The 17,883-nt window shown below is 42.2% G+C and overlaps 1 protein-coding gene across 1 annotated transcript; it reads right to left on the minus strand.

Annotated features, from left to right (window-relative positions):
* Positions 1–1,875: 1,875 nt before the first annotated feature.
* On the minus strand, positions 1,876–16,713 carry LOC119896827 (semaphorin-4F-like; the record flags this gene model as incomplete). Its single annotated transcript, XM_038710270.1, is given in 14 exon segments — positions 1,876–3,724; positions 3,923–4,113; positions 4,261–4,316; positions 6,191–6,342; positions 6,451–6,560; positions 6,979–7,192; positions 7,317–7,458; positions 8,046–8,227; positions 8,324–8,478; positions 8,620–8,739; positions 8,892–9,003; positions 9,733–9,831; positions 15,875–15,934; positions 16,568–16,713. Coding segments are annotated over 14 exon segments (2,459 nt in total), but the record flags the coding sequence as incomplete, so codon positions are not given.
* Between the last annotated feature and the right edge of the window lie 1,170 nt (positions 16,714–17,883).

Genomic DNA, 17,883 nt, shown 5'->3' on the forward strand with positions numbered 1-17,883 from the left:
ATCGTGTAGAGTAGATTTCACATCTGCATATTTATCAGCTGTCATTTGCACCATGATACGCCATCCCGAGGTCACACATTCTGTCTGTTTGTCAAATCTAGAACAACATAGTATCCTATCTCTCTCACATATTGTATTGTTCACAGCTTCACACAACAGTGCTCTCATCTTATATATAATGTAACTCTTTTTGACATGGTTTAGTAGACTAGACACATTCCCCATTGTTTTTAGTGTTGTTCCCCCTTCCAGATGTCCAGAGATTCCTTAACTACTGCATTCACACTGTCCTCCACTCTAACTACCCGTTTAGGCAAAGCAATGACAAAAGGATTCCTCAGCCAAATCTGTAGAGCAGCTACTGCAATGTCTCGAATACTGCATTCACACGTTGGCACCGACCCACATAGCTGTTTTGAGCATCAGCGAAATTTTTGTTAAAAAGCTTCTGCGGAATTTCTCCCTTATGTCCTTTGATATAAAAGAAGGGCAGCGTGTCAATGCATATGTGAGGTTGCTTTCTTCTCCATTCATCTGTATAAGCACAATACGCACGTTTGTTTAGCTTTTTGCTGAAGTATATCGTTATTGCTAACATAAGGTTTATACCATCTGAATAATTTATCAATGTGCAAGAAGAATTCAACGGTTCTATCCCATTCTCCCCACTGGACCACAAAACCGGTGCTGAACCACGTCTCCCACTCTTTAGACGTGATGGGGTAGCCTTTTTGTTGCTCTGGGGTCCTCATCCTTGCATTTTAAATGATAGAATCGTCTTTGTATGATCTAAAAAATATGAAGGATTCTGAGTCGTAGACTTCAAGGTTTTCACGAAGAAAAATTTCGTCAAGCTCTCTTGTATAAAGGTGAAATTTTCCCTGCTCAAACAAGAATCCTGACATTCTAAAATCTTCCACTGCCCACTCAAACTGAGGCGCCCAAGCCTTTCGGTCCAGAAAATCAGCCAATGTTGTTGGGGGAGTATCCTTTCTAGGAGCCATGCTCATTGCAACAGGATCTATAATTATGCGTCGTTTTGGAGTCATTACTCCCAAATAATTACCTGTGATGTCCATTATTGTGATGCTGCAAAGATGGCGCTGTTGTTCTGCATGAAGATAGCTTTGTCCGATACGGATTCACCCAAAAAATCGTTCAGTCACCCTGTTCCACGCTCTCGGTCAAATGCAAGTCAAAAACTATACCTTTATATATAGCTAGTAACTAAAGAATAGATACTAGTAACTCTTTTTTTAGTTACTAGTAGGCTAACTTAAGTATAAGCACTTGTAACTAATGGAATAGTTAGTTACTAGTAGCTTTTAAATAGTGATTAGTAACTTTTAAGGAATAAATGTTAAAACGGCTTGCATCTGATACTTAATTTCCCTGTGACATACATATATTGAAGTGAATTTTTTTGGTTACTAGAAAACTTATTTCCATCCCACTGATGAACCATATCTCACAATTAGAATATTTTACTTACTGATAGAAGACTTAAAGAAAATGAGCATGACTCCTTTGTCTTACCTTTGATTTATTGGAGCTAAGATGGAGGACACACTCGTGGACAATTCATCCACTTACTAAAATGTCAGTGGTGTTAAATATAAAGTGCTCTTTCTCATTTAAATGCACTAACCTAAGTTACACTCCAGTATGAGGCACACCCAGACCACAGGTTGTGCTGTCCTAATAATAAATTTACCCTTAACAAGCTTAGTTTCTAAGTAGTTTTCGTCAGCTGTTTGGAGTGGAGTTATCAAACTTTTTACACACACACATAATGGGCTCCTGCAGAACTAAAGTCATTAATTAAGCAACATATGTCCAAAAAAAAACTTAACACAATCATCTCACAGCCACATACAACTTCACACACAGAATTTACTTAAAGATTTGGTCCATTTCAGGGGAAGAACCATTTGTTTCAAGTCTTTGAACTGTTTCACACCCTCATTTTCACCAGACAGTATGGGAACAGTGATAATAGCGACATTTTTTTAGGCTTTATTACAAAACAACATGACAAAAACAATACATTTTTATGTTGAAACCCACACTCACAAAACGAGGTGATGGTGGCTTTGTGTCTGGCAAGGTCCATTCCTTGACGCTGAAATGAATTTCACAGCCTTTGAAAATCGTCTGCCTTCTGTCTCAGTTATGTGAATGTGCACAGTGACAAATCTGAGCAGCTGTCACTTGCATCTGCTGTGCTTCTTCAGCTTTCTGCACTGACTCAAATCCGATAGGTGTCTGTCAGCCCTATCACCGTCTTGACCTCTGCAGCAGTGTCGGCAGGGACAGCCCCGTCATGGTCACTGTAGTCCACCTGAAGCCTTCGCAATGAATTCATTGTTCTTTAGTCTCTGACAGTGGCATCTCTCTGTTTGAAGGGCCTTCTATGACTCACCAGTCCTTTATCACTTTGGACCCATCAGGGTCTGGGATTTGAGTGGTATGTCAGAGAGACAATTAGAAACACAAGAGACAGAGAGAGCTACAGAGAGATTCAAAGTGCACTTTTCTTTTGCAGTGCCATCAGGAGACGATGAGAGAGCAAACAACAACAGGAGTTAAGGTGAAAGACAATATGGCTTTTTCATGTCCACACATGTAGACACTTTATCTTTGATTCTTTGTAACATTTAAAATGTGCGATATCACGCTCAGCTCCATGACAACAGTCCACACATTCAGACCGCTTATATTTACATTTTATATTTACACCCGACACATTTATTCAGCTGTGGCTCTCATCCTGAGTGAATCACAACACTCTAATATGTTTTCTGTGAAGCAGTTCTCTCCAAACACAACATGTCTCTTTCACATGCTTAGACTTAAATATATTTCTCATATATCTCTTTAGTCTGTCTTCATGCCACAGCTCCCATTCAAAGGCATTTGGCAGTAACCATTTTGCATTTCTTCCAGTAGTATTCAGTTTCTTTGGAGGATGCAAAATGGTATAATCAATAGTATATTACGCTTTTCATATTGAACTTTCTTCACACTGGGCCAGTGGTGCTGGTGATTTAAACATAGTAAGGCTAGACAACTCCTCCTCCAGTACTTTTATCCCTTCCCCTAACCCATCCCCCAGCCCCTCATCCACCTCGTCCCCCTCCCCTGGCTCCCTCTTTACCCCTTCGGGCCTCTCCCTCTCCCCCGTCCTTCCATCCAGCATGTTGGCAACTAAAATGTCTGTAATCTTCAGCCCGCTGTTACTTGTGTTGCAGTTGGAGTACAGGGAATTCCCATGGCCATTACTGGAGTTGCTGTTGATCAGTGTGCCACTGAAGCTGTTCCCAATGTGACCGCCATTACCCTGGTTGCTGAGGAGAGTTGTAGTCGTGGTTGTGGTTGCCGTCCCGTTACGTTTTTCTGTCAGTCTGAATCCCTCGGAAAACAGGCTGGCACTGCTGGGGGACTGCGGCGTGGCTGAGGAGCCCAGCAAGTCCCGCCCCTTCTCTGACGACAGCGAATTATCTGGCAGGTGGTGGCCCTGGCGACCCAAGCTCTGACGACGGGTCACGAAGCAGATGAGGAATACACCTGAAGTTAAACCCCCGCAGAAGATAAGGATGTAGACGGCTAGGACGTGACGACTTCCTGGTATCGCTACCGTTCCTCCAGCACTGGGGCCTTCTAGTGTCAGCTGATACACGGCCCTGCGGCAGGGGGTGGGGTCCCTGATACCTGGTCCTGCCTCCTGGAGTAGAGGGACATGACAGAGAACAAGAGTTGTTTTGATCTGTTTGAGTTTACCCCCTTTTTTAAATCACATAAGCAGTGGAGAAAATTGCCTGACTCATTTAGTAATAGGCTACTTATAGCAGGAAATAGCAGGAAAGTGGAATAGGCATCTGTGAGCCCTGTATGTATGTTTCTGTATGTTTGGCCTGTGTACCTGGCATGTGCAGGTGTATTTTCCCAGGCTGTCCTTTGTGACAGTCACCTCCAGGTCAGAGTGGTGCTGCCTGGTGTGTCTGTGGGGAGGATGCTCCCAGCTACAGGGCCTGGGAGACAGCTGGACACATGGCAACAGGAGGCGCAGACCCATAGAAACCCGCAGCTCCCTGATGGACGGGTTGCAACGCCCTGGAGGACAGAACACACAGCGAGACAGAGAGCGAGAGAGGTGAATGACAGACATACCATAGTCATGGAAGTGTTATTTGTTTGAATCATTTTAGACAGCAAGAACTCAACATTTGCATTGTCTGTGATCTCAAAATAAAAACTTACCCTCCTGCATATCACACTGTCTTAAGGCATGGTCTACCATATCACCTGGAACAGGCCTGGACACACACACACACAAAATAGGGTTACACTTTTGCATCAAAAGTTTTAGAGGGAACAGAGATCTTTCCAGATTTCTCTTCAAATATCCAAGGAAAGTTCAATCAAGAGCAACTGGACTTGGATGAAGATTCTTGAAGACATTTCACGTCTCATTCAAGAGGCTTTCTTCAGTTCTACTTGACAGGGCATCCCAACTATCAAGGTGATGGATGCTACAGGTTGACACCAGAGTGGATTTTCACTCCTGTCCCATGCCGCTCCCAAAAAAGTAATCCTGTCCTGTCCCAATTCCATGACAGAGAAAAAAGAAAATTTCCTGTCCCGTCCCAGTCCTGGAAGAAAGACCCCCGTCCCATCCAGTTCCCAAGAATAAAAATCAAAAATAGCATTTATTCTATTAGAAATTCAAATTTTCTATTTAAAAACTGACCTATGATTCCCATCCAGCGCACTCCCGTTGACTGTATTTCCAGTGATGATTAGTGAAATTGACTCCCATCCAGCAGGAATCCCACAGGATCCCCGAAAAATAGCCTTTAATGGATACCACTTCATTAGTGCTCCTGGCTGTTGTAACTACAATCGTTATGGTTGTTGGAGTCCCCTGAGGCCAAGTCTGAACGACCATCACTGTCATTGTCACAAGAGGCCGAGTGTGAGTGTGAGTCTCTTGAGAACAGATGAAAGGACAGCATTGTAGGTGGGGGATAAGTGGTGTCTTAAGTATCTTCAACCAAGTCCAGTTGCCCTTGATTTAACCTTCCTGGGAGAACTATGACCTGGATCACTGAGAATCTTCACAGACATCTTTTCAAAAAATTTAATGAGTCTATCAACAGATGGTTCATCATTTCCTGCTTAGGTGATTATTACACGGCGGTGTTTCCCCTATTTGCATTCAGGAGCGGCGGTGCGCTGCTGAAAAAGTGGTTTTGGAAAAGAAAGGACGGTGTTGACTGGAGGAGCTGAGGTTAGTAAAGCTAATTAGTGATGCAAACTAGTCCTTCTGAAGGACGAGACGTTTCTTTTTGGATTTTAATGTGCAAATAAAATGCACCTCATATTGCCTTTTTTTAATATTAATGTCTACAGATAAATGTCAGAAGCTGTAAAATGAAGACACAAAAGGCAAACGTGAACAGTCGTATCTATAATGTTTCTGAGGTCATATTAACAGGGTTTTCCTGCCATTAAGGCTTCGGGGTGATGCCCAACACATGCTGTGCCATTACTGTAAAATCACTGTGGAGCAACAGAACCAACTAAATTACTTTCTCCAGATCTAAAGGTTGTAGTTCCTCCCCAGTAGACTGATCTTTGGGTGTTGTTTATTTATTATCTGCTCTAGCTTTTCCAACTATTTGTTCAGAGGTATGGTGAAAATAATGGCCCAATATGATGTGAAATTACATATTTTTCATTGGAAAACATAACATTTTTTGTGGGGAGGTCTGTCCCCGCTGCTGAAAAAAATCCTAGAGGAAACACTGCACAGCGTTTTCAAGATTGTTTTGGTTGTGATGTGTTTATTGATGGTTTTATTTCTCTCCTTTTTTCCTGTCGGTTTTACTGAATCATTTTCAAGAGTGAGTGATGTTTTTGTTTTTATAAATGATTGGTCTACATGTTTTACATTTTGTTAGCAAGGTTAAAACATTAGGAACGAATGTTAAATTTGTAGGTAACACAGGAGTGTTTCCTACATTGCTTACATTTTAGGGGTTAGAAACAAAATACACAGAATGATTAATGTACATACTATAAATACAAAATGTTCCTTTTTTACACATAACTAAACAATTTTCCGACCTAATACTGCTGCTGTCTGCCTTTGCTTTATATTTTCTGGAAGTCTTCCTGTAGTACTCACTCTACTGTTGTGGACCCGCAGGCTTCTTCTGCTGCATTCCACACACAGCCCAGCCCTCTGGCTTTGGCACACACCTCACAGCTGGTATACAGACCGCAGCCTTCAGCCTGGACACGAGCCAGAGACAGCGGGCTGCCCACCAGAGCCCAGCCCTGGAAACACACAGAACCACCATAGAATCACTGAGCAATGTAACAGATATTTCAGAGCACTGTAGATTCATATATGTGATATGTGATCTAAATGTGAAAATGCTGTACCTGGTGCAGTAATATATTGTTGACAGGCTCCTGCGAGGTGAACAGAGGAATTTCCTGCAGTAAGGTGGCGTTCTGGCCCACTACTGCCACCCGGTGGAGCTCCCCGCGGTCTGCAACACACACAAATGCACATGGTGAACAATAAATCCCATCTTTTAGGTAAAAAATATTAATAAAAATATATTTTTGTTTTATTTACTACATTTAATTTAGTTTATTTCATATTAAGTTGTATTTACATCATTTAGGAGGAAGGTTATACAATTTTGACTGATATCCAAAGTGTTATATCTGTCATGTTCATTATTTGTACATGTCCAGAGATAAATATTTCCCAGAACATTATTTTTATTAACCCATAAGCCATCACAGTTCAACATACTTTAAATTAAAATCTATTAGGTTTTTCTTTCTCAGTTATTCCATTTGCATTAACTCTAGATTTGACTGCCGGTTTGAGTTTATCTTTGACATTTCCTGTCCGTTTTATCGTCCTTTCTTCTTATCGCTGCCTACTTCTCCCCTCACCTGTTCCAAGGTGCAGCACTGCTCCTCTCCGCATCTCCCCGTTGCCCGTCTGCGTTACAGCCAGCTTGGTGTATGTGATTCCCTTCCGGACCAACAGGGGTGCTGCAGTAACACTGTTCTCCATCAGAGGGTGGTCCCTCACAAAGGTCAGCACCTTGTCAGGAAGTTTCAAGGACGACTCGAACCCCTCAGCCTTCAAAGCATTGTTCAAACACTAAAAAAATGTGTGAGGGAAGAAGAAAAAAGTCATTTTTAATATAGCAGAATGTAATGAAATGCACTGTATTAAGTAGACAGGGTGATATGCATTAGTAATTAGTGGTTGTACGGTTTAGTACCTGGCCAGGCCTTGGTGTGGGGACAGGTTCAGGGTTGATCCAGTTCTCGCAGGTCTTCTTCAGCTCTTTAAAGGGACCGTCCATCACTTTGATGATGTCCGACAGACTGTAAACACACACTGCTGATAACTCTTCACGCTCCCTAACAAAAGGAAAAAGAATGGTTAACATTAAACCGTGATGCTGCGACGTTTGAAGGGGGAAAAGTTGCATTAAGAGTTCATTTCAAAGTCAAAGGAAGAGTTTGGCATTTTGTGAAATATGCTTGTACTTGATGAAAGTTAGATGAGAGGATCGATACCAAATTCATGCTGTACAGTCAATATGAAGCTACAGCCAGGAGACGGTTAGCTTAGCATAGCATAAAGACTGGAATCAGGGGGAAAAAGCTAGGCTGACTGTGCTTGTAGTCAAGAGTGACGTTCTGACAACTTATATAAGAAAACTACACAAATGCCTGTAATACTGTACTGAGTCAGTGTAAAGTCACCACATGCGGAAGAAACCCCTAAATGTGATCTGACATCAATAGAGCACCTCTATTGGTCTCTCTTTATCTTTGCTCCCCCTGCCTCGCTTATCAATCCTTCCTCTCCTATTTTGCAGCTTTTATTTCAATGACATCACCAATAACAGAAAAATAACAAAAAACTAAATTGACAATATTCCACTATCATATAAGTGAGATGCTTTTTTTCCCCTTTCACCCCTGCTTGTGCCTCAGCTTACCACTGGGAGGTGAAAAGTCCGTAGAAGTGTGTGCTGCTGGGGTCCCCTGGTGTGTGTTGCGTGGTGAAAACATCTGTCAGGATGTTGTAGCGCTGACCGCTGGGTTTGTCCTCACACACCAGCTCAGCCTTGAGGAAGGTGGTCCAACGTCGCTGCAGAGTCTTCATCCCTCCCACATCAGACTGAACAGACAGGAGGAGACAGATTAAACCCAGCAGTGAATTCACATGAGGCGATGAATCAGTCAATCAATCATTCAGTCAAGACGTTTGGGTTACCTTGCAGACTCGCGCCACCCTGGGCACTTTGACTTTGGTGTAAAGGTCATACTCTTTGGCCACCTCAGTGAAGAAGAAGTAGATTTTGTCATCGTCTCCGGTTGGGTTGCTCTCTGGAGACTGTTCTATGAAGGCTGAGCTCACAAACTCTGGGTCTGAAAAAGACACAGTTAGACTTTTTCTTGTGAGAACATGATAAAGATAATTTCAAGTGAACATGTTGGTGTGCCTGTGCAGAAAAACATATATGGATATCGGGGTTTCCAAGTGAGTGCAAGTGTGCATGTGTGTCTCACCACTCAGCCAGTTGATGGATCGTTCAGTTCGGATGCGCTCCTGCTCAGGGCCCGTTGCCCGGGAGATGTCAAATAGCGTTCCCAGGAAGTTACTGGTGGCTGCTGTGTATAAGGTACCGCCTAGACAAAAGAGAGAGAATTAAGTGAGTTTTATTTAAATAATGCACACAGAAATAGAAAAAGAACCCAAAAATAATACCTTAGATTGAGTCGATATCCTGATCAACTAGACAAACAATTAGAATATAAAACATTCAGCAGGACTGTCCCACCTGCCATAACAGCTGTGTAGTGCTGACTGGGCTCAAAGGGACACTTGCCCTTCCCCGTCTCCATCTTTACCCCTCCATCCTCGGCTTTCTCCAGGGTGAAGGAGGAGAGCTCCTGGAGGACGACAGGAAAAGAGAAGTTAGAACTACAAGGGCAACACTGAATTTCCAAACGAGTAATGGTAATTATGTAAATTAATCTTTTTTTTTTCACAGCTGTCTTGTGTTTTATTGTCCTCTAAATTAATTGCAAAAATAAAAAGCTTTGGTCTTAATTTTATCTCTTAAAATGTCACTATAACTGACTCTAATTATGCTATTTTATGCTAAAAGCTTTAGTGACTTTAGAGTTCAAAGTACCTTCTAGAAAATGTCACTGGCAACAAATCATCTAAACACTTTTGTTGGTTGACAGGCACTAAACATTTTCTAACAATTACAGAGAAAAAGTATGTGAGTGGAGACTGAAAAAGAGAAAGTTTAAAAGTGAATAAATTCACATTGGTGGTAGGGTAACAGCATGTGTGTGAGTGTAACCTCCTGCCTGCCTGTCCCTTTGGTGAAGGACTTGGGTGTGAAGGAGTGTGGGAGCTTATCACAAAGATTCATTTGCAGCTCTTAAAACTCATACTTTAGGTGAAACGACACACAGATACATGTCTACAGGGACACACGTACATGCAAGCAAAAGCAAACACACACCAGTTTGAAATTATAATGTGTTGAAGATGAGTGTGTGCCTCCGGCATAGATCTGCCCTATAATGCCTCGCTCAAATATAAATTCATACATGGACTAACAGGAGGACGGCTTCACACACACACACCCACACACACAAACTAACCAGGAAGGCACACTGTGGGTCGAAGGCGTAGGTGCCACACACGTAGATGTGTTCCTTGCCAAAAAACTCCAGCAGACGGATGTAGTTGTGGCAGTCAACCTGCAGGGGGAGACAAATACCCAGGAATTAAGACAAGCCAAAATTGTTTTTGCATACAGGCTCAAATTAAGAAATTAGGAGGGAATTTATATATATTTTTTACTGTACTGTATATGTACCCATGTATTACATTTTGCATTGGATTATAAACAGTCCGGCTCAGTTTCCAGATCATGAAACATTTTACATGTGAAAGAGGAGGTTCACTTTCAGTTAGCATAAAATGATGAACTTGATACATGATAAAATATACAGGGTCTGAAATATAGCTGTATTATTTATTTAAACTGATATTCACTTAAATATATACAAGAATATACACAACATGTGAATTTTATAAAGTAGACTCAAAATCACGTCCGTTTTGACAACGAACAGAAGTGGTCCCATATTTAACACAATGAGCGGTTGGAGTGGATTGTAAGAACAGCTGGAGTATCAATCATTTTGATTGGAAATTGGAGACCCCCACAGCTGGGACAGACACTTGAGACCCCCACTGCTACCAGCAGAGACCACACATAGTGACTCACACTAACACAGGCATGCAAACTGCAACTTAAGACCACTTGCACTTCCATGTGCATAAATAATACACACTTATGTGCTCCTTTCATAAACACACAACATAGATAATGTATTTGTTGAGCTCTCCTCTCTTTTAATCTCTGCTGTCTTTACACACACATATTCAGTCCCTAGCTGTCATGGAAAAACACCCTCCTTATGCCTCCCCAGTTGCCGTAAAACCATGACGCAGGCAATTTTCAGTAAGCTTGTGTAGGTGTGTAGCTTGCGTGCCATCCTGGATGAGATCCAGGTCTGAGTCACTTTCGCCCCCCCCCAGGGACCTGATCCTCTCTGATGCCCAGATCATGTCACCCAAATCAGCCCCTACCAACACACCAAAGGCCCTCATGCTGGTACAGCTCCACGTGAGACAGACAAGAGAGCCAGAGAGGGAGAAAGAGCGCTCAGGCTGGTAACAAAGGGATCAGCTTGGGATTAGCTATTTCATTGGTCCAAATTAACCTCATTCATACTAATAAGCTTCATTCACAAACTGGCATGGGGTGAATCGAATGGCTCTGTACTGTACTTCAATTCTATTTTATTCTATTCTATATTTGACACTGTGACATCTTACATCAGTTTTTGTGAGGACATGTGTGTGCCGACTAAAACCTTCCGCCCATACAACAACCAAAACCCTGGTTCACAGCGAAACTCAGGCAGCTTCATCAGACCAAAGAGGAGGTCTTTAGAAGTGGGAACAGAATCCTGTATAACCAGGCCAGGAACACGCTGACTAAAGAGGTCAAAGCAGCAAAGAGGAGCTACGCTGAAAAGCTAAATAACAGCTTTGCAGCCAACGACCCTGCGTCAGTGTGGACAGGCCTGTGGACACTCACCAACTACAGGAGACCAACCCCCAACACTGCTGGTACTCAACAACTGGCAGACGAGCTGAATGGCTTTTATTGTAGGTTTGAAAAGCCCACAGTCACACCTCTCCCCCCGCTCCAACACCATCTTCAAACACTCACCTTCCCCCTCTGACACACTGCCATCCCTCCTCTCTGACCCCTCACCTGCACTCATGATCTGTGAAGAGGATGTGAGCCAGCTCACAACTCAGGCAGAAGATCAGGAAGGCTCCTGGCCCCAACGGTGTGTCTCCATCCTGTCTCCATCCTGGAGCTGTGTGAAGTTCCCTCCTGCTTCAAATGTTCTACAATCATCCCGGTCCCCAAAAAACCCTCCATCTCTGGATTAAATGACTAAAGGCCTGTCGCCCTGACATCTGTAGTCATGAAGTCCTTTGAAAGACTGGTGTTGGCCCACCTGAAGGACATTACAGGCCCCTTGTTGGACTCCCTGCAGTTTGCCTACAGGGCTAACAGGTCAGTGGATGATGCTGTCAACTTGGGTCTGCATCACATCCTGCAAAACCTCGACTCTCCAGGGACAAATGCAAGGATCCTGTTCGTGGACTTCAGCTTGGCGTTCAACAACATCATCCAAGACAAACTCACCCAGCTTACTGTGCCAGCCTCCACCTGTCAGTGGATCACAAAGTTCCTGACTGACAGGAGTCAGCAGGTGAGACTGGGGAACATCACATGCAGCACCCGGACTATTAGCACTGGCGCCCCCCCAGGGGTGTGTGCTCTCCCCATTTGCTCTTCTCCCTCTACACCAACGACTGCACCTCACGAGACTCATCTGTCAAACTCCTTAAGTTTGCTGACGACACAACAGTCATCGGCCTCATCTGGGACGGTGATGAGTCGGCCTACAGATGGGAGGTTGATCAGCTGGCACTCTGGTGATCACGGACTTCATGAGGAGCCCCCCCACTCTGCCCCTCATCACCACATTCAACAGCCCTGTGTCTGCTGTGGAATCCCAGGTTTCTGGGATCCACTATTTCCCAGGACCTGAAGTGGAAGCCCAACACGGACACCATCATCAAGAAGGCCCAGCAGAGGATGTACTTCCTGCACCAGCTCAGGAAGCTCAGCCTGCCTAAGGAGCTGCTGATCCACTTCTACGCAGCCATCATCCAGTCTGTCCTCTGCACCTCCATCACTGTCTGGTTTGGCCACCAAAAAGGACAGGAGCAGACTACAACGGACAGTCAGGACTGCAGAAAAAAAATCATCTGTGCCAACCTGCCCTCCATTCTGGACTTATACATTTCCAGAGTCAGGAAACGGGCAGGAAACATCACTGCAGATCCATCTTACCCCGGACACAACCTGTTCCAGCTTCTCCCCTCTGGTAGGCGCTACAGAGCACTGTACGAAACTGTAACAGTTTCTTCCCACAAGCCATTACTCTGATGAACATCTGATTTCTGACTCAAGGTGTCAGGAAAAATTCCTGTGAATTAACCCAGTAACTCTGCCTCTAATCAGCACCTGTTTACTGGCTAACAGTTATTATTCAGTTATTCACCACTCTCTATTTGAGTGCTGTTCATACTGTTATATTGTCATATTGTAGATACTGTATACCAAATCCACCTACCTCAACTCATCACTCCTGCACAAAATACTTATTTATTCCAGCATCCTTTGCACTATGCTTTTTAAATGCGATTTTAAATATATTGAGATATATTGCAATTTATTACCTTTTTCCAACTTCCAATTATGGTCCCTAAAGTCAAACTTTGTCAACATCTGTTTATCTAAAAAGATACATTTCTCTGTTTGTTCATATCACTTTTTCAGTCCTCTATATGGTCCTGTTAAAGTCTATTTTTAGTCCACTAGAAAACTTATTATTCTAGTACAAAAAAGTTAAAAGTCCCATCTGCAATTTATATTATAAAATATCGATACTTGGCCTCCGTGTATCGATACAGTATTGCCATGGCAAATATCACGATACTATGCTGTATCGTTTTTTTCCCCCACCCCTAGTATGCATGTATATGTACCTGTAGATCACATCCACCTCCAACATGTACATACTCCTGCATCCTTTGCACTCTGCTCACTGTACTATTTATCAATATGTCTATATTGTTTTTGTTCATAGTGTTTATTTGTGTTGTCTACACTGAAGTCTGTGTCTGATTTTATTTTATTTTTATTATTGTGATTTTGTATTTTTGTATGAGTAAGCACATTGTGAGTACAATGTACAATCCAGAGTCAAATTTCTCATATGTGTACACATACCTGGCAATAAAGCTGATCTGATTCTGATTCTATGTAAGTGTACTGGATATTATCATTCTGATTATGCTTCTTTATGTTAAAAGCTTCCGTGGAGGTGTCCTGCCACCAAAACACCTCAAAGCTTTCATGCTGACACACACTCCTGTACCACAGTGAAATTGTCAGCATTCATTTCACTCTGAGAGTGCAAAAACAAATCCTGTCCCGTGCGTTCATCAGTCAAAAACCGATCACCCTCATGTAGCAAGTGTTGACAAGTCAGCACAAACCTGCACGTATTCTATGACAGGTAAACACATCTCAAGTCAACACCAAATATTAAGCACAGATGAGTCAACAGTTCTTGACACATGAATGAACTTTAGGTTTTAGACATTCGGGTTCTTGTAGGCTGGGATTTGGGGGATCATTGACACACTTGAGCTCAGTAGAATAGTGATACACTACCGTTTTTGTCTCACAAAAGATTGCGCATTTCTGATGTTTTGTTCTGCCGCATGATCAATCCAATGTTGAACTCCAGTGAAATACTGCTCATAGCAGCAGAGCATTGTGCACCTACTAACTGCTAACTAACCCTTGCCCAAATCTCAAACCAAGTCTTCACCCTAAAATTTAATGATTTACCTTACGGGGACTTGCATTGTGTCCCTATATGGAAGGCGAGTCCCCACAGTGTGACTGTGTAAACAGATTTATGATTATTTATTTATTTTTCCCCCACAATATTAGTTATCTGCCCACACACAAATATACATCGTGTCTCTCTGGGTCAACTTCAAGGTAGTTTCTTGTTGACTCGATTATCTTGTCTCTCTAATCTGTATCCATTTCTTGTCTCCTGCACTCATTCTCTCTCTCTCTTGGTCTTCTAACAATGCTCCTTATGCTTCCTTGCTTTCTCCTATCTATCATTCTTTTCCTTACCTTCCTCCTTCTTTTTAATCCTTCTATTTCAAATGTAATCTTGTAATCAATGTTTTCTCAGACAAAAAACCTAAACCCTTCTCTTTCCTGCCTTTAGAGAGTGTTTTTCACAGCCTTTCACCTCTCTATCTCCTTACAGTGGAAAGAAGAAAACTGATGACGGTGATTATATAAAATGGGTCAAAACTAATTGCACTTCCCTTCTGTTAATACACTGACCTTCCATTAGCTTTGTTTATCTTTGGAATTGACCTCATTTCGCTGGACTAAATGCATTTTTCAGGCATTTTTACCATTATCAGTTCATTAGAGTAATCTCAAACTCTACCTTATGATGCGGAAGCTCTATTTCAGCCTGGCAAAGCCCGGTAAACTGTCTATGAACCAATGAATCAGTAAGACACAACTCAACAAATATAGTTCCAGTGAGCAGTTAGTTTACTGTAAGCAGTTGGGTTGATGTCTTATTGTAATCAAAGCATAATGAGGTGTACAGCTTGAGTGTACAGTACGCTCTATTTCATCAGTTTCCGTACACAGTTACTCGACATCTGTGACTTCACATACGCCCTCTTTAACTCTCTTTCTGTTTCTACACACACACACACACACACACACACACACACACACATACCCCTGATGAGGTCTTGGCATAAATCCCAGAACTTCCTATCCAATGCCTAACAGCACGGGGTTGTGACACACACACACACACACAAATACATGTCCATGCAGGAGCACAAAAATATATGCCCATGAAATCACACATTTCAAATGTCTGAGGCCACTTGAATCCAATATATTATACTTAAAATAACATGGTAAGTAACTGCTAAGGTTGGGGTTTTAAAAAATGTGTATAAATAATTTAAAATGAATACACACATGTGAGACTTTAAATATTATAGAGGCATAGAGGCAAAGAGCTGTTCCTGTAGGAACTGAACATCATTTTAAACATAAATTTCCTGGATGTTTCTGTACAGCATCATTTCCACAGGATTAATGGAAGACAAAGCTACTGTAAACACTGTGAGTCACTGTCATCACAGGTAGTCTTAACGACTGTAACGACTGTCGTCACAGCAACAAGGAACACTAACGAACCAGCGGTATCGATGACCCGGGCCAACGACCCCACTGAGGTTAATTAAATAGCTGAGTTTCCCTGCCAGTCAGTCAGAACTGAAGAAGTCCTTTGGATGAGGGACGAAACATCTTCCAGTATCTTCAACCAAGTCCAGTTGCCCTTGATTTTAACCTTCGTTGGATCTTCATAGACAACTTCACACACAGGCATTAATGCGTGTTGATGGCACCTTTCTTACAGTTAAAGGTATTAATATACATGCTGAGCTCAATTAGACAAAATGAGAAGGTGTGTGAGAGGAAAACACACACACACACACACACACATCTCTCACCTCTGTCTTTCCCTTTGCCACACAAGACCTCCTCTTGTCCTCCGGCACATCCCAGACAATCTGGAACAAGAGAAAAAGAGAGGCAGAGAGAACTGAAAAAGTCATTGTCACATGCTCATCAGTAGCTGATTATTAGTCAGTGTTTAGAAAGCAAAGTTGCACCTTGCCCCCCCCCCCAATATATTATTCAATAAGCTCAACAGTAGAATGCATTTACGAAAAAAAAAAAACACTTCTCTAAACTCAGAAAATTGTCCCTGAAAACAGCATTTGAATCGGTTCCACAGTCAAGTAGGAAGCCGCATTCAATAGATAATTAACCCCTAGTTGCTGCAGAGGTGTGCGACCTCTGACATATGTAGGAATTGTAAGTTGCTATGGATAAAAGTCTCAGCTAAATGGAGGCAGGGGGAAAACCGCTAGCCTAGATTCATATTTAGCACACAGCTATGAGTGACATCGATCTTCTCATCTAACTCTTGATGAGATAGTGAATAACGGCATTTCCTGAATGTGAGACTATTCCTCTCTCTTACTGGTTGATTCATCTTTTAATGGCAAAAATAAGTAGTGAGATAATTCTTTCAAGAAGACAGTCCATCAGTTCAAATCAGTTAGTGAGTAAATTAACACTGTTAATACTATGATGTGACAAATATAATGACTCAACACACACACACAAACCCTTCAAACCTTTTTTGGTTTTTGGTCCAGATTTTTGGTGTCCACAGCCAGTATGGCATCCCTGGCGCCCAGGAACAGTGTGTCTGATGAATGGTCCAGTAGGAAGGTGCTGAAGTTTGCAACGTCCCAGGACTTCTCTGGGCCAAGAATGGTGTCTGTGGACCAAAAGGGAGAGACAGGCTGAGGTTTACAAGACTCAAGAGAAGTTTGTGCTGCTGTCAATGACAATTTTAAAAGATTGAACTCAAAGAGCTGGCAGACTGAGATTTACTGGAAACTCAAAGTTAAATGTGCAGTGCCTCCTGTGTCTGTGTAAATGAAATGGTCGACTGGATGAGATAAATCAAACACCATATTCCCAGCAAGAGGTTTAAAGAGATAAAGAGATAAGGAGTGGAGGGATGAGAATAGCCAGGAGATGAGATGAGAATAACCGCCGTTTCACCTTGCCCTCTCACCCAATCAGATTTACAGATTCACTCCTTTAATCCCTCTCAGTCTTCATCACTCTTTTTCACTCTGTTTGTGTCTTTTTTCTCTTGTCCTCTCTTAACTGCAAACAGCAACTCTTGTTTTCTGTCTCGATTGTTCTTCTAACATCCATCTGGATTCCTTTTCTGTTTGCCTCCATATCTCCAACATACATTCATTCAGAGTCAAATCCACTGCGGAGGAGAAATACAATAAAGTAAATTAAGCATAATTGTGATTTACAATAAATAATGCATTTACCTTTTACATAATGCATGATGTATAATCTCAGCTATATTTGTCTGTTTAATCTCAAAACAATCATATGAATCAAATCCAAAAGCTTTTGGATTTTGCTCCAGCTCTTGTTTGCTCTCTCAGTCACTCTCCCTCCTACTCTTTCATCCACTACAGGACAAAGCATATGAGTCTGTGTGTGCTTGTGTGTTGATGTCTGCTGCTGGGAGGAAAGAGCACAGCTGTGTACTGAACATCTTTGGAGTTCTGGTGAGAGAGTGTGTATTTGTGTCTACGTGTGTGTGTGTGTGTGTGTGTGTGTGTGAAGGTTTTTTGAAGTCATACAATGCTGACCTTAGTTGACCTTTGTTGTTGAGGAAGAGGAAGCAGTGATTGGTTGTCTACATGGTAATTGCTAATCACACGCACATTCACACACCTCGGCACACACTACAAAGGAAAGAACTCATAGTACCACAGATTAACTCATCAGGGGATAGATTAAAGACTAATGCTAATGAATAAAGCCTGTGATGTTAATTTAACATCAAACAAGCCAACAAGAGCAAAACATATTATATATTACTCATTACACATTACTCTGTATTTGCACAATC

The sequence above is a fragment of the Micropterus salmoides genome, unplaced genomic scaffold, assembly GCF_014851395.1.
Source record: "Micropterus salmoides isolate LMB-PRFRI ecotype aquatic unplaced genomic scaffold, ASM1485139v1 Ms_hic_scaffold_1087, whole genome shotgun sequence".
Taxonomy (NCBI): Eukaryota; Metazoa; Chordata; class Actinopteri; order Centrarchiformes; family Centrarchidae; genus Micropterus; species Micropterus salmoides.